General features: G+C 55.9%; 1 protein-coding gene and 1 pseudogene across 2 annotated transcripts in view; one reads left to right on the top strand and one right to left on the bottom strand.

Moving 5' to 3' along the window:
* Positions 1 to 17,838, bottom strand: part of PTPRN2 (protein tyrosine phosphatase receptor type N2) — a 479,830-nt gene that overhangs the window by 77,644 nt on the left and 384,348 nt on the right. For both annotated transcript variants that reach the window (XM_070423558.1, XM_070423559.1), the window contains one exon: positions 17,538 to 17,750. In XM_070423558.1, coding sequence (XP_070279659.1) covers positions 17,538 to 17,750 — 213 coding nt within the window. The remainder of the gene's footprint in view (positions 1 to 17,537; positions 17,751 to 17,838) is intronic.
* Positions 11,152 to 13,463, top strand: LOC139016662 (aconitate hydratase, mitochondrial pseudogene; annotated as a pseudogene).

Here is a 17,838-nt window from a genome sequence, read left to right as displayed (position 1 = left end):
GCATATTGCTTGTCAAGAAAGAAACCAGGGGGCCTGCTCTGGGCGTGCAGACTCCCCACCAGGAAAGTGCAAGAATCGAGCTCTGCAGCCCTTGGCTGCCTCCGGCACGTGTAGCCCCGCGGGCACCGGCCCTGCCCACCCCGGCACTTGGGCAGCTCCCCCACAGCACTCGGCACAGGATTTACTTAAGCCCAGATGCCTCTCATTTTCAGAGCGAGGATTCAGACTGAGAAGCAGGGTCACCCCCACGACACAGCCCTCCCCCCGCCCCCATGATGCAGCTTCCCCTGGGTGCAGCCTCCCCGACTCATTTCCCTGTGACATGCCACTTCCCTCCGCCCGCCCAGCCGGCTGGGCCCCTCTGCAGAGCCTGCCTGCCTTAGAGCACATCCTGCAAAATGAGTTGAATAGGGTTCTGGGGGCAGAAATCCATTCTGACACATAATGCGAACGTTTCACTTCTCAGACCTTTGCGTGCCAGGGGCTGCGGAGCGGGACTCACTCCGAGAGAAAAGTCCTGTCCTTCCGAATGCGGGAAAGAAAGACCAAGACAACAAAGGCTCCGGGAAACCGCTGCCGTTTCAGAGGCCGAGCGAGCAGGGCTGGGAGTGCCCACAAAGGGCGGCCGTCATTAGTGGTCATAGGGCCAAACCAAGGCCACCACAAAGGCCGGAGGAAGCGAAGCGGTTCATGGGGTGGGGGCAAGGCCATTCCCTTGCAGCCGGGTAAACCCCGGAGGCATCTGAAGGGACGGCCTCCTGGGCAGGGACCGTCACCCGCTCCAAGGGCACCCGGAGTTCGGCAAACCTGCAAAGCCCGCACCTGCCAGCAGCCCCCAGGACCATCTCGGTGGTGCCGCTGGGGCGTGGCCACAGGGCGACACCGAGCGTGGCCCAGCGCTCGGCTCCAAAGCAGATGCACGCGAAGGAGGAAGTCTGAAAAGGCACAGTTACGCTGCTGCGGTGACGGAGGCCTCCGCTGCGGCCACCAGGACACGGATGTTTAACACATGCAACATTCTGCACCGACTGTGGTCGCAACGAAGTGAAGTGCTTAGAAGGCACGTGCGGGGAAAAGCAGGGGGCAATGGCCCGATTATCAACGTCCCGAGGGATCACCCTTTGTCCTCCGTGGGGTCATTCAGGCCGATTGTTTGTCATCGAAGCAGATTCCAGAAGCAGCCGTTCGCAGGCTAGGCCAGCGCAGCTGCTGGGAGCAGAGCGGAGCTTACGCTGCGGTTTGGGGGAGTGATTCTGCACAAACACCCTCACTGCAAACAGCTCATCTGTTCGGTGTGGCTGTGGGCAAGACGGGGTGTGTGCCAGGAGGGCCCCCGTGTCCTGGGCCTGGGAGCATCCTTACCAGAGGCTGGGGCCACAGGGCCATGGCCATTCCTGGGTGGGAAACAGGAACCCTCCATCCTCTGCCCACAGAAGTCGCAGCCACACCCGTCCTGGGTGAGCCTGGGCCTGACGTGGGCAGAGCGGCCCTGGCCCGGAGGGGCTCGCCCACAGCCCCGTCTCACCAAGTGTCCCGAGGCCCTGCCTCACCTCCTCCTAGGGGCTTTTCAGTGACACCTGAATAACGTTTAAACCTAACTGTGGGATAGCACGCATGCGCGTGCACAAATGAACGCACACACATGCACGAGGGCACACAGACATGCGTGCACACAGACGTGCATTCACACATGCATGGCCATGCACACACAACCATGCACACAGACACACATGCACATGGTCATACACATGGGCACACACACAGGCATGCACATGGGCACACATGGACATGTACACAGGCACACACACGGACACACACAGGCACACACACAGACATGCACACAAAGCACACACACATGGACACGGCCATACACATGGGCGCACACACACAGGCACACACATAGACACACACAGGCACACACACGGACATGCACACAGACACAAACATGGACACACACACAGGCACACACGCGGACACACACAGGCACAGGCATGCACATGGACACACACACAGGCACGCACACGGACACACAGGCACACACACAGGCACACACGGACACGCAGGCACGCACATGGACACACACACACACGGACACACACACAGGCACACACACGGACATGCACACAGACACAAACATGGACACACACAGGCACACACGCGGACACACACAGGCACAGACATGCACACAGGCATGCACATGGACACACACACAGGCACACACACAGACACACAGGCACAGACATGCACAAAGGCACACACGCGGACATGCACACAGGCACACACACGGACACACACACAGGCACACACACGGACACACAGGCATAGACACGCACACAGGTACACACGCCGACACACACAGGCACAGACATGCACACAGGCACATACGTGGACATGCACACAGGCACACACATGGACACACACACAAGCACACACACGGACACACAGGCACAGACATGCACACAGGCACACACACGGACACACACAGGCACAGACACAGGCACACACATAAACACACACACAGGCACACACACGGACACACAGGCACAGACATGCACACAGGCACACACACGGACACACACAGGCACAGACACAGGCACACACACAAACACACACACAGGCACACACACGGACACACAGGCACAGACACAGGCACACACACAAACACACACACAGGCGCACACACGGACACACAGGCACAGGCATGCACACAGGCACACACACGGACACACACACAGGCACACACATGAGCACACACAGGCACAGACATGCACACAGGCACACACGCGGACCTGTACACAGGCACACAGGAATGCACAGTGATGCCTACTCTGGTGAGAATTGTCCAGGGCCACTGCGTTCTGACCTTCCCTCGGGGCCCTTATGCTCCTCGTCACCTGACACCCTAATGGCCACCCTGGCTGCACCCCCATGCCCGCGTTGGGTGCGCAGCTGCTTCATGCCAAGTGCTGCGTTCGCAACTCCTTCACAAGCCGGGGAGCAGCCCTGCGATAAACACTGTTTGCCAAGCAGTGGTGAGTAATTTTCCCCATTTTGCAAGATGTTTTCTCAAAATAAAGTCTAACGATATAGACACAGTTTAACGAAGAGAAGGGAAAGCAATTTTCCACATTCTTCCCACCCCAGGACTCTGAGGAGTCTGCAGCGGGAGAGAGGGTACCTCTCCCGCCAGGCTCTGCGCCCGCCCTGCCGGCTCTTGCCTCCGTCTCTGAGAGCAGCGGGCTGTCCTGTCCCCCTGCGGTCACCTCAGTGACACTGTGCCTCCCAAACCTGAGAACAGACATAATTTTTGTCTGTTTTCCATCGTCCTAGGCACCGAGCACAGAACGGAGGCTGCAGTCAGTGCTGCCCGCTGGGCACAGAGGGCAGCCATGGACCTGGGTGCTGCCAGCGTCTCGGGCTTCCTTCTCAGACCAGGCTGCCCCCATCACCTGGAACCCCTATGTCCGTGGTCGGCAAACTGCGGCTCGCGAGCCACGTGCGGCTCTTTGGCCCCTTGAGTGTGGCTCTTCCTAAGCCTTAGGAGTACCCTAATTAAGTTAATAACAATGTACCTACCTATGTAGTTTAAGTTTAAAAAATTTGGCTCGCAAAAGAAATTTCAATCGTTGTACTGTTGATATTTGGCTCTGGTGACTAATGAGTTTGCCGACCACTGCCCGAGGTGATGGCTCCAAAGTGTTGTCTCTCCACACAGGTTCCAGGTGCAGGAGAAACCAGCTTTGCCGTTGGCATCTGCCTGAGGGTGAGGCTCTGAAGGAGGATTGTTCAGCTCAGCTCCACAAAATGTCCCGATCGGCCTCCCAGACCAGGCGGGGCCCACGGAGACCAGGACACACCAAGGACACGCGGTCTCTTCGTTTTGGCTGCTCCTGATGAGCGCCGGGTGATACCGGGACAGAGTTATCAAAGCAGAGCAGGAAGGAAGCGTGTGATCGCCGCAGCATCTCCCTTCTCCCGACTCGTGTGCAGCACGGGCTCAGCCATTATCCAAAGGCTTTGGGGAAGCTGGGTTTCAGGTGCACCAGGGAGCGTGTCTGTCACATTTCTGGTTGCTTCCTGTGCGAGGTCTCAGTGGCAGCCCCAAGGGCCCCCAACAGGCCCAGCGGCGAGACCTCAACTTCCTGGGCTCCTACGGCTGCTGGCTCACCTGAAGTTAAGCCTCTATGGTTCCCCCAAAGTCAGAGACACCCCCAAAGTTCAGGGAGTCAGCTGGGTCCCTGAGCCATGCCTTTCCGTGCAGTTGGTGGCCTGCGCTGAACGCCAGGCGGCTGCAGCCACCCGCCTGCACCTCGAGCGAGCGGCTGCTTCTACGAGAAACTTTGTCCCTCTGGGTTTCCTTCTTGCTCAAAAGATAAGGAATGATCATTATCTGGCATCGCCGTCCACATCCCTTTTGTCAACATCCACGGGCTCACATTTACCCACAGCTTCCGACGCACGGCTGTTTGCACGTGGGAGGTCACAGGCCATGGCTATCGAGTGCTGGTGGCTTCCTCCTGCCCAGCAAGTCTCACACTGCTCACTCGGTTCAATGCATTGACTGGTTCCACCGAGCACCATGCAGATCTGGCCTCGCAGGGAATTGGGGTGGGGGGACAGGACAGGGGGTGCAAAAACCCAGGGGTGCCTCTGCCCGTGCTGATGAACCAGGAACTCCACATACAAGACGGGTGATGGAGAGGTGACCCCAGGTTTGAAAGGCAAGACAAAGGCAGCAGGACAAGGGCCCTGGGGTTTGGAGCCGAGGAGTGGCCCTGGCCAGGCGGGCGGCGTGGAGGGGGTGGTCTGTAGGTGGCAGGTGAGGTGATCGGTGACAGAGCGGGGGTGGGGCAGCCTGCACAAAGGTGCAGACAGAACAGCACAGGATGCTGCAGGCAGTGAGGTCTCGGCCAGAGCCAGAGGTATGCCCTCCAGTGCAGCCTCGGCCTAATTAAGGCAAAGGGCAGGGCCCGAGGGCAAGGTCTGGCCCCAGGGCGGGCGGGGAGTAGGGGGGGGGTGGGGGGTGGGGGGGGGGACAGGTCCCCAAGCAGCTACCTTTGCGTTTCCAGAAACCACATGTCATTTTGGGGCCCAATTATTCCATCTGAAACGGATTTGATGGAACCGGGCCTGGGGTGTATGTGGGCTCCCGCCCGCTGGGGGCACGCAGTCACCTTTGATCTGTGAATGAAGGCCCTGACCGCAGAGGCCGGCAGTTTCTGAAAGTCTGTCATCCACCAAGAGGGACCCACGCTGGCCTTGGGCAGCAGCCACCGTTGCCCATGCCCCTGAGTGAGCCAGAGAGGGGCGCCTGTGCTCCACAGAGAGGGTGTGGGAGGTGAGCGGGGGCTGAGCACCTGTAACGCCCAGCGCAGGGGGGGTGGGGGAGGGGGCGACAATGGGTGTTGATGTGGAACCTGTAGACTCAAGATATGCCTGAAGCCGGGCTCTGAAGCTGGGGTGGGGCTGGGAGCAGGACAGACAGGCCACACCAGGAGCATCTGAGAGCACCTGGCGGAGAACCTGAGGCGCTGCTGGTTCCCTCAGGGTTCACGGCCCAGTTCACCGGCACCTGGACTCAGGATTGTATTTTATCCTCCCCCGAGGGTACTTCCCATTGGTTCTTAGGGAGAGTGGAAGAGAGAGGGAATGACAGAGAGAAGCATCGACATGAGAGAAACACATCCATCAGCTGCCTCCTGCACGAGGCAACCAGCCCTGGGCTGGGGAGGAGCCTGCAACCAAGGTACGTGCCCTGACTGGAATCGAACCCACGACCTTTTGGTGCACTTGGCCAGGCAACTTCCAGTGTCTTTATTCCCTGAGAATGTGGAGAGGCCAGCGGGAGGGAGCTCCGCGTTGCAGCCAGGTGGCCACTGTGTCTCACAGACACCTGCCCTGCCCTCCCACTTGAGGGTGGCTGGGCTCCTGGGGGGAGGCTGGCTTCGCAGGCTCATGGAGATGGGGATCCTAGGAATATGCTTTTCCTGCTCATTATCCACCTCATTGTCGTCACAAAAAATGGAAAATTAGAAAATACACACAGAACAACTCAACCCTTTTACATAATCAGAGGACATAAGTCCTGTGCATGTTAATAATCCTAGAACCTACCCCAAAAACCCTTTTAATTGATTTGCAATTAAATATCACAGTCCAGCTGTGCAAGCAGCCCGCACCTGTACGAGGAGCAGTAGCCCTGTAAGCAACCTGCCCCTGTCCAAAGAGCGGCAGCCTCATGAGCAGCCTGCCCCATCTGAGGAACAGCAGCAGTGTGCAGCCAGCCCCGATCCAAGGAGCAGCAGTCACGTGAGCAGTCTGCGCCCATCCGAGCAGCAGAAGCCACGTGAACAGCCCGCCCTTGTCCAAGGAGCAGCCCCTGCACACCTCGACATCTAGATCAGTCAGTGAGACCAAAAATGGGTAGACAAAGAAACCACCCAAGGAAAGCAAAGGAGGAATCGCTAGAAAAGCAGCTAAGTGAAACAGAGGCATGCAATATGTCAGAAAAAGAATTCAGACTAAGGGTCCTAGAGTGCATAAACCAGATGGAGGAAAAAAAATCAACAACTTATGTAAGAATCAAGAAGAAATGAAGAGTGATATAGCTGCAATAAAAAACACCACGGAAAGTTTCAACAGTAGACTAGGAGAAGCGGAGGACCGAATTAGCGAATTAGAAGACAGGGAAGCAAAACACACCCAAACTGAACTGCAATTGGAGAAAAAAATTAAAAGACAGGAGGAGAGCCTAAGGGAGCTATGGGACAACATGAAACGAAGCAACATAAATATCACAAAGTCTATCACAGTCTAACCCTGAGCTTCGTGCCCACATTCCTCAGACGCCACTCGGAACTCCGCATCTCAGGACGTGCGGCCTTGCTTTCTAATAGAAATGCCTGCTCTCCAAAGAATCAGGCACACACAGGCACGCACAGGCACACACAGGCAAACACATGCACACAGGCACACACAGGCAAACACAGGTGCACACAGGCACACACAGGTGCACACAGGCACACAGGCACACACAGGCACACACAGGCACACACAGGCACACAGGCGCACACAGGCACACAGGCACACACAGGCACACACAGGCACACAGACACACACAGGCACACAGTTGCACACAGGCACACACAGGCACACAGGCACACACAGGCACACACAGGCACACCGGACGCCTGGTTCCTCTGGTGGCGTTGTTGTTTATATTAAAAATCCCTGAGAGGATGCTTTTTCACCACCAACACTTTCCCAGGGAGGTGGTGTGTCTGAATGTCTTATTCTTCTAATGAGACAGAACCGGCCAGGATCCCCGCCTGAGTTATCGGCCACCCTCCCAAAGAAGAGGTCCCAGTGGAGAGTTCAATGTTTTAGCAACAAAGTTTAAGAGCAGCTAATTAATGGGGAAGAGAAACCCTGTTAAGTAGCTTTTCTAATAAGGTAACAAAGAGTGGTGACTGTCACATCCCGGAAGGAGTAACTGATGCTGCTCGGACTCCCTCCGACACAGACAGGCCCCCTTGCAGCCACCTGCCGGTGCCTGGAACCCCTCAATTCCCACTCAGGTTTGGGTCCAGCTTCCTCCGGGCGCTTCTCCACCCTCCGTGGCCTAAACCTCAGCTCCCAGAACACGGCTCTGTCTTTTGCCCCAGACGCATGTGTCTGGCTTCACTGGCTCTGTCTTCTCCCTGACACCCTGCTTCCAGCTCTCTCTTTCTGAGCCCCTCAGACACCTCCTCTGGGAAGCCCTCCTTGACTACCCCAGGCTCCCTAAGGACCATCATGGCTCTGCTTGTCTCGACCCCACACTTATCACAGTTTCACAAACAGGATTCTTTCTATCAGGAGAAATAAGCGTCTGGAAAGAGACCTGCTGGCCGTTCTAAGTCCAGCGTCCAGCCCCTCCGAGGAACCCTCCAGGCGAGCCCAGGTCTGTGTGGAGGCGGACGCGGCACTGCCCCAACATGCGTGCGGGCTACAGGCAGAGCTGCACATCAATGCCGCTGCCTCCAGGCGAGGGAAGAGAGTGCAGGTCACAGGGCCGAGAGTCCAGAGAACTCCAGGCAGAAGGGTGTCAAGGTCAAGTGATGCCAAGGTCAGCCTTGCCCCTGGGCAGGGTACGGTCAGGCCCGTGGGACCATGCTGCACTGGTCTCTTGGGCTGGGTCTGCTGGCCAGTCTCATGCGGGTCAATAATCCTCGTGGGACATTGGGAAGCCACTGTCACCTGCGCCTCTCCTGGTCTGACTGCTCCTGTATGTCCCCGATGGCTCGAGCTGTCACCCCTCACCCAGCCCCCCATCATTTCTCACCATCTCTTATGCCCAAGCACGTGCTGTGCCAAGAGGTGGCCCGGGAGGCGTTTCTGTGCAGAGAGCGGCTCTCCAGTGCCAGTCAAGGGCTCATGCTGAAGTGGAGGCCAGTGTCTCTGGCGCAGTACCCGTGCCCGTCTGCCCGGCTCTGCTCACAGCTGCCAGCCCTGCTGTCCCCCCACCCTGTGCAGGAAGCCTGCAGGCAGGGAGCCCCCTCCCAGCCCCCGCCCCCACCCCCGCAGAGACCAAACAACAGGATGGGGGCTGGACACCCCACCCCACTGGGTTCCTTCAGCGCTGGAGAGCGGCTGCCTCAGGGCTTCCGGGGGACGCACTTGGTCCTGAGCTCAGAGCCTCAGGGGAGAGGCCCCGCCTGGTCTGGGGGCACAGCCACCCAGCCCCTGGGAGTGGACAGATGACCAGTGTTTGCTTTCAGAGCTCCTAGTGGGCGTGGCCAGTGGGCGCGGTGACCGTGTTGGGCCGGAGCCTCCCATCTGCAGGCGGATCTGGCTGTTTGCTGGGTAACTGTGAGGAAGGGTGGGGCGCCTTCCTCAGCCCCTACCTGCCCCACTTCTGAGCCAGTGAGGATGCCTTCCCCCTCCGAAGGGAGAACGGGGGGCCATGGAGGCCAAGCTGACACTCTCCCTCCCAAAGCCACTTCCTGTCCTTCCTTGTGAAACGGTTTTCCAGTAAAACCAGGCCTGCCAGTGGCTGCCAACGGGAGCACACAGCTGTGACCTCAGACCCAGCTGTGACCTCAGACCCTGACCTTCGTCTTCCAAATGGCGGAGGGCCTGCTGCCTTCGGTTAGGCCTGGCCTGGCCATTCCTGTCTCGCCAGGAAGGGCTGCCCCTCTCACTTTCCAGTGTAGACACATCTGCATGATGTTCCAGACTTCGCCTCCGCTCCACGTTCCCACGTTGCGGGAGCTATTCTCTGAGAAATCGCGTTGCATAGAAACCAGCGAACAGCCTGTGGCCACTGCTTTTGGGAACGGCATGTGTGAAAGTGTAGGGTTTATGGGAACATCACACTGTGAACGCACGCCTTCCGGAAAACAGTCCGACTCCGGGCGGGAGGCTCTGGAGACGCCGAGTCAGCACCCGCAGCAGCACAGCGAGGTCAGCTGTTTTGGGGGCCTCTGGGACGCAGGGAGCCGCGGCGAGCCCTCACCCTGGGGGGCCTGGCCTGGATTCGAGGAAGCGAGGCTCTCACTCACAGAGCCACGTGGGTCCATGGACGTCTCAGGACACTCTACCTACGACTGTGGCTGGCGGCCTCTGCAAAGGCCACAGCAGCGCCGCGCCTCGGGCGGACTCATGGGAGCGGGAGGAAATGCCCTCCTGTGGCTGCTTAGGGCGCCCTTCCATTTCTAAGGACAGATTTGCTTATTGGGAATTTGCAAAAGAAATGATTTTGACCCAAGAGTTTAAATATAAAGCAAAGGAATGCCTTTCTGAGACCACAGCTGACGAAGGGGAGGGTTCCTTCAGACTCGCTTTCCACGGAACCACTTTCCACGGAACCGGGACGTCCTGCCCTCGTGTCACTTCTGTGCCTGCTGGTCACACTAACCGCCTAGGAACAGCAGGCCCTTAACGCAGAGCCAGGACAGTCAGCCAACGTGTGCCCGTCCTGCCCGTGGGAGCCCAGCTGGCCCTCGCCAGGTGCACGGGCCTGAGCCGGGAGCACCCCGACCGGCAGCGCCCCGACCGGCAGCCCCCGACCGGCAGCGTCCCACTGGTGTGCGCCGAGTGGCTGTTTACCGGTGTCCCGCCACCCAGACGCCTGCTCTCCTCGGGGCCAGGACCCAAGGCCTCCTGGTGACAGTGGCCACAGTCTGTGCTCTCAGCCCCAGGTCCTGCCGAGAACAGGAAGTGCCGTTTTCCTCACTTGCAGATGTGAAACCTGGGGCAGGGCCGACTGTCGGCGCGTCAACTGCAGAGGACCCACGGGTAAGTGACATGGACTCCCGCAGGCCGAGGGACGGCTGGGCTCACAGCTTTGGAACACTTTGAAGCCAAGTGCACGGGTCGCGCGGGAGCAGGCCCACGAGCACGCGGTCCTGTGCAGACTGCCCGTGGCCGGGGGATGGATGCCAGGAGGCCTGCATTAGGGCGAGGGAGACGGGTGCTTCCTGAAGGCAGCGTGAGGGCCGCCCTGGGGGGTGTCTGGGGTGGCGCTGCCACTGCGCTCTCTGTGGGGACACGTGGGTCCCCCAACTCTCCAGGAAGAAGGGCCATCCACACAGAGGTCAGAGGTCAGGTGCCTTCCTCCCTCGGAGGCCTGCACATCCCGTCCTGCAGAAGGACACCGGCTCTTTCCTTTAAAGAATCTTGTCACCCTGGCTGGTGGTTCAGTGGTTAGAGCGCCGGCTGGAGCACCAGAGGGTCTCAGATTTGATTCCTGGTCAAGGGCACGTACCTGGGGTGCATGCGGGACACAACCAATCAATCTCTCTCTCTCTCTCTCTCTCTCTCAAAAAAAATTATCATATCCTCGGGGGAGGATAAAAAACAACAAAAAATCACCTTATGTCCTGATACTAACTACCATTCTATCATTCTTAGGGCACTGACTTCTAACCTAACCAACACCATCATCTTTTTCTCTTTCAGAAACTTCGTAAAATGAATTGAGTGACTCCACCACACCCCATGAAATAAAGCAGAATATTAACCTGTTCCATTCTCCTGGGACCCAGTGACAAGGGAGACGATGATGTTCGTCCATGACCTCATTCGTATTATAGCATCAGCACAGTGCAGAAGTTCAGTGATTTAAAAATAAAGCATTGAGATGCGACCTCGTCTTTGTCAGTGCACAAAATGGCTCCTTACAGCCTCCTGGTGACCCGGCTGCAGAAAGCCCTGGGTGTGCAGCAGTACCATGTGGCCTCAGTCCTGGGCCAACGGGCCAAGGTGGCCATCATGAGCCACTTTGAGCCCAATGATTACATCCGCTATGACCTGCTAGAGAAGAACATCGACATTTTTCGCAAAAGACTGAACCGGCCTCTGACCCTCCCTGAGAAGCTTGTGTATGGACACCTGGATGACCCAGCCAATCAGGCCATCCAGCGGGCAAGACGTACGTGCGGCTGCAGCTGCGGCCAGACCGTGTGGCCGTGCAGGACGCCACGGCCCAGATGGCCACGCTGCAGGTTGTCAGCAGTGGGCTGCCCAAGGTGGCCGTGCCGCCCACCATCCACTGCGACCATCTGATCGAGGCCCAGGTCGGGGTTGAGAAAGACCTTCTTCGGGCCAAGGACACAGACCAGGAAGTGTATAATTTCCTGGCAACTGCAGATGCCAAGTATGGCATGGGCTTCTGGTGGCTTGGCTCTGGAATCATTAACCAGATCATTCTGGAAAACTATGCATATCTTAGGGCTCTTCTGATTGGCACTGATTCTCATATCCCCAGTGGCGGTGGCCTGGGGGCCATCTGCATTGGAGTCAGGGGTGCTGATGCAGTGGACGTCATGGCTGCGATTCCCTGGGAGCTGAAGTGCCCCAAGGTGATTGGTGTGAAGCTGACGGGCTCACTCTCCGGTTGGACCTCACCCAAAGATGTGATCTTAAAGGTGCAGGCACCTGCACAGTGAAAGGTGGCATGGGCGCTATTGTGGAGCACCATGGGCCTGGCACAGACTCCATCTCCTGCACTGGCATGGCGACCATCTGCAACATGGGCGCAGAAATCGGGGCCACAACTTCAGTGTTTCCTTACAACCACAGAATGAAGACTTACCTGAACAAGACAGGCCGGACAGACATTGCCAACCTAGCTGAGGAGTTCAAGGATCACCTGGTACCTGACCCTGGCTGCCACTATGGCCAAGTGATTGAAATTAACCTAAATGAGCTGAAGCCACTCATCAATGGGCCCTTCACCCCTGACCTGGCTCACTCCGTGACGGAAGTGGGCGCTGTGGCCGAGAAGGAACGCTGGCCTGTGGACATCAGGGTGGGTCTGATCATCAGCTGCACCAACTCCAGCTATGAGGACATGGGACGGTCAGCAACTGTGACCAAGCAGGCGCTGGCTCACGGACTCAAGTGCAAGTCTCAGTTCACCATCACACCCGGCTCTGAGCAGATCCGCGCCACCACTGAGTGGGACGCTGTGCACAGGTCCTAAGGGATGTGGGTGGCATTGTTCTGGCCAATGCCTGTGGCCCCTGCATTGGCCAGTGGGACAGAAAGGACATCAAGAAGGGGGAGAAGAACACAATTGTCACCCCCTACAACAGGAACTTCACAGGTCGCAATGACGCAAACCCTGAGACTCATGCCCTCGTCACATCCCCAGAGATTGTCACAGCCCTGGGCATTGCTGGCACCCTCAAGTTCAATCCCAAGACTGACTTCCCGACAGGCAAGGATGGCAAGAAGTTCAAGCTGGAGGCTCTGGATACAGATGAGCTCCCCCCACGAATTTCAACCCTGGGCAGAACACCTACCAGCACCCTCCCAAGGGTGGCAGTGGGCAGCGGGTGGACGTGAGCCCCACCAGCCAGCGTCTGCAGCTCCTTGAGTCTTTTGACAAATGGGATGGCAAAGACCTGGAGGACCTTCAAATCCTTACCAAGGTCAAAGGGACGTGTACCACTGACCACATCGCAGCTGCCGGCCCCTGGCTCAGGTTCTGTGGGCACCTGGACAACATCTCCAACAACTTGCTCATTGAAAATGGCAAGGCCAACTCTGTGTGCAATGCTGTCACCCAGGAATTTGGTCCTGTCCCTGACACTGCCTGCTACTATAAGAAACATGGCATCTGGTGTGGTGATTGGAGACGAGAACTATGGAGAGGGCTCAAGCCGGGAGCCCCACCTCCTTGGGGGTCGGGCCATCAACACCAAAAGCTTCGCCAAGATCCACAAAACCAACCTGAAGAAGCGGGACCTGCTGCCCCTCACCTTCGCTGACCCAGCCGACTACAACAAGATTCACCCCGTGGACAAGCTGACCATCCAGGCCCTGAAGGACTTTGCCCCTGGCAAGCCCACGTGCATCATCAAGCACCCCAACGGCTCCCAGGAGACCCCCTCCTGAACCATGCCTTCAACAAGAGCCAGATCGAGTGGTTCTGCGTGGGCAGGGCCCTCAACAGGATGAAGGAGCTGCAGCAGTAGGTCCCGCCCTGCCCTCAACTCCACTCCTGTCATCGTGGGGTGCTGCATGTCACCAGAAGCAGATCTGACCCGACCGCCGGGCTTCCCACACTGAGAAGGCATGGCCAGGCCTCCTGCCCGCCCTCCCGCAGCCCATGGACGGCCCATGGTGGGAGGGTTGGTAACCTGCCTTCCCATTTTTTGTTTGGTCAGATCTTGAGCACCTCACGCAACTGTATTTATTTTTGATGACAAGATTCCTGTGTCAAGTTTTTCTCCTGTCTGATCATTTCATTGGTGGCTGAAGGATTTTAAAGAACCTTTTGATCTTGCAAGGAAAATAAGAATCCACATCCAGTGACTATTACAAAAATAAATAAAATTAAAGCATTGAGGCAATAAGATATTTTTTCCTGAAATAGTTGTTTTAGGTTTGCAATATATTTTTTTAAAACTTCCCAGACACATCTTGAAACTTGAAGGGGTCTCAATGCAGCTGCAGAAACCCCATGAGACGTGGATTCCTGATGAACACCTGCTCCAGGCACATGCGAACCCCTCCATGCATGGGCTCTACCGCCAACCCTGGGAAGACTCGATCTGAACTGCTCGGGGCCACTTACACGTGGATAGAAAACAGCATTTTAAAAAATCCTCACCTAAGGATATGTTTTTGATTTTAGAGAGAGAGACTTTGATCAGTTGCATACTGTACCCACTGCAACCAAAGATCAAACCTGAAATTTAGGCATGGGTCCTGACTGGGAAGCGAACCTGCAACATTTTGGTGTACAGGATAACACTTCAACTGACTGAGCCACCTGGCCAGGACAGGAAACAGCATTTAAAAACAATTTTATTGATTGCTTTGAGAGAGAGAGAGAGAGAGAGAGAGAGACATCAATTTGTTGTTCCACTTATTTATGCATTCATTGGTGGAATCTTGGATGTGTCCTGAGTGGGGATTGGACCCGCAACCTTGGCGTATCGGGACGACGCTCTAACCAACTGAGCCGCCCTGCCAGGGCCAAAATAGTATTTTTGATACAAGTTTGTGAATCTGTGGATTTGGAGGGCTGACTGTATGCATTGTTTTAGGCCATAATCTATATAATAAAAGCATAATATGCTAATTAGACCAGATGTCCTTCCGGACGAAGCTGGGGCTGTGAGGGAAGCCTGCGTCCCGGGTGCCAGAGGGAAACCAGTGCCAGCAGCCGGGGGAAGGAAGGCCTACTATTGCATGAATTTCGTGCATTGGGCTTCTAGTCCTATCTAATAATAGACAAACATGGTTATTGACCATATCTTCGCTACGCCTCCCATTGGCTAATCAGCGCGATATGCAAATTAACTGCCAACAAAGATGGCAGCTAATTTGCATATACCGGCTGGGAGCAAAGACTGAAGACACTGTAGAAGGAAGCCAAGCAACAAAGCTGAGATAGCGGAGATGGGCGGGAGGGAAGTGGCAGAGACGGGCGGGTAGGAGCCGAAGAGACGGGAGTGAAGCCCTATTCTTGCAGGAATCCTCCTGCAATGGGCCTCTAATATATAATAAAAGGCTAATATGCAAATTGACCAAATGGTTGAATGACCAGTTGCTATGATGTGCATTGACCACCAGAGGGCAGATGCTCAACACAGGAGCTGCCCCCTGGTGGTCAGTGCACTCCCACAGGGGGAGCGCCACTCAGCCAGAAGCCAGGCTCATGGCTGGCGAGCACAGCGGCAGTGGTGGGAGCCTCTCCCGCCTCCGTGGCAGCGCTAAAGATGTCCGACTGCCGGCTCTGGGGAGCGGGCCTAAGCTGTCAGTTGGATATCCCTTGAGGGCTCCTGGACTGCAGGTCAGGCTTAGGGACTCCCCCCCCTCCCGCCCCCCCACAGTGCACAAATTTTGTGCACTGGGCCTCTAGTTTTATATAAAGGACTTGAGCATTTGTGGATATTGGTGTTGGGGGTGGGGGCTGGAACCAATCCCCCATGGGTACTGAGGGAAGACTGAGGTTTTCGTGGGTCAAAAATTACATGTGGATTTTTTACAGCATGGGTGCCCCACTCCTGTGTTGTTTGGGGTTGACTACACTATGTGAGTCCTTCATACATGACTCGGCTAAGTCTAGAGCCGAAATCATGAAATCCGTAGCCTCATCTGTAGATACTGCTCTGCCAGACAACCAAACAGCATCACAGCTCCACCCTGGCCTTTTCTCCGGTAAACAGACCACGTCGCTGGGCGAGCCTCCACGTTCTATCACAGCGCTTCCCTGGAAGGGATTTTGTAGCGATTTCAACCCTCAGCCACCAGAAACGTCTTCACAATAACTTCATCTCTAAATTTCCCTAGATCGTATTTCTAAAGGAAAAAATTGTTTTCTTTTTATTATTCTGGATTGAAGAAATGCACACATTTCATTTATTGTCTGTTCCTATTAAACAAACCAGGCTCATTATAGAATCAATATCAACTTAACCACCCTGCCTCTGAGAAGAGCGGAAAGGTCACTCCGAGAAATTCAAACACTTTTCCTGCTGGAAGGGCCTGATTTTAATCACAGATACTATTAATTAGGGCTGTCACTGGGACAATTTTTTTTTAATTATCACAAACTCAGTTCTAAGTATGCATTTTCAACCTGCATTTTGGTCAAAATTAGCTTTTTCTGCATGTGAGTCCAAGCTTTCCATTCTATCAATGTTTTATATTTGAATTTCAAAGTGTATCAGAGGACGCCAGGCTCTCTCCCGCGGAAGAGCGCCGTGTGATCATTTATTTATGTCCAAGCACAGGGCCCCAGGAGCCGCGTCCTCCAGGGATGCCGTGCCTCCACACGCTCTCTGGGTAAACGCTCAGGAGCTGATGTGGCCTCTTTTGCCAGGCTCCTTCAAACGTGACTTTTCTTTTGCTTTCAAGCAGAGCTGCATGGGCAGCGGAGGCGCCCACCCACACATCCGAGTCACCATTTCTTTGTAAGACAGAGGTGACCAGGCTTGCGACCCTTCCAGAAACACAGAAGGCTCTCCACTCAAAGACAGTACCAAGTCTTGAAATGAAAAAGGCCCCTCCTGGCCCCGTCAGCCTAGAGATATCATGACTTCAGCCACTGTACTGGGAGGGCCCAGGCACTCAGAGGGGCTCAGAGGGCCTTGAAGGACAGGGGTTGGGGGCGTTTTCCCATGCAACTCTGGTGATAGGAGAATAATAACTAACACACAGGGTTCTAAGTAGGTCGTGTTACTTATAAGGCACATTACACATCATAGTCATGTGATTAGAGAAAACGCAGGCTAGTCCAACGGAAGAAAATCTTTGCCAAGTGTATCCTGATTAGACTTTCTCAATGATGATTAAGTAAATTACTTTCCCGAGTGGGGAGTATTCATGGAGTGAAATGGTATTTTATGTGAAAAGAAATCAGGTGCCTAACTTGTCTATATTCGGGGCTTGCACTGCTGCTCAGCCGGGAGGCTCAGCTCCTCCAGGACGTGGCTGAGTGTGGATGTGGACACAACACGGTTTCTGGAATGTCTGTGAACGTGTGCAGGTCTAGTTTGGTCTGCACCTGCCTTCCTGGCATCCTCCCTGGCGTCCCTATGTGTTCGCATCCCCAGCACACAGCTGCAGACGGTCCCCATGGAGACAGCGTCGTTTACTTGCCATTTTCAGCATTAGATTCCACTTTATCCAAATCAGAGCAGGATAACGGAACAGGCCAACGGAACAGGTTGAGGATCTTTTCATACAAACACCCAGGAAGTCCGTGATGTGGGGACATCTTCGAACACCCACAAAACCGATCTCTCTTGCAATCGGACATTTCTCATTAACAGTGGCCGAATGGAGAACGGGACCAGATGAGCCAAGTCTCTCGCGTTTCTAACGAGCAACCCGCTTTCCTGGCTAATTCGAGACTATCTATTACAGAGCAGGGCAGCTGAGGTTCCAAGGTATTTACCAGAACACTAGGGAGTGTCCAACTGTCCTCAGAAAGGTGCCTAGGAATGAGAACTGCAGGGGGTGGGGTGGGGGGGAGTGAGGCCTTATGCGTGATCTGTGTTCAAGGAGGGGGCAGCGCTGGGCAGGAGGCCCTTTACCTGATAGGCTGCAGTGGCGTCCGGGCCCGGGTCGCCCGCCAGGCCCCAGAGCTTCTCCCTGAGCCGGTGGTGAGAGTCGTGGCGCAGGCAATAGATGACCCCCGAGGCCAGCAGGACGCCCAGGATGGCAGCAATGGACAGCAGCGTGAGCACCAGGAACTTGGCCGAGTCCTCCTGCTCCGCGGGGCCAGGTGGGAGCTTGAGCTTGCTTTTCTGTGAACAAGAGAGAGGGCTGTCAGTCCCCAAGGAAGCGGCCCCCAAACACCTCCCTTTCCACTAGCGGCCACAGTGTCGGCGGGGC

The sequence above is a fragment of the Myotis yumanensis genome, unplaced genomic scaffold, assembly GCF_028538775.1.
Source record: "Myotis yumanensis isolate MYYU_CA2020_CCGP unplaced genomic scaffold, mMyoYum1.0.hap1 SCAF_9, whole genome shotgun sequence".
NCBI classification, from domain to species: domain Eukaryota; kingdom Metazoa; phylum Chordata; class Mammalia; order Chiroptera; family Vespertilionidae; genus Myotis; species Myotis yumanensis.
The sequence above is the reverse complement of the archived record's forward strand: the minus strand, read 5'-3'. Positions and strand labels throughout refer to the sequence as shown.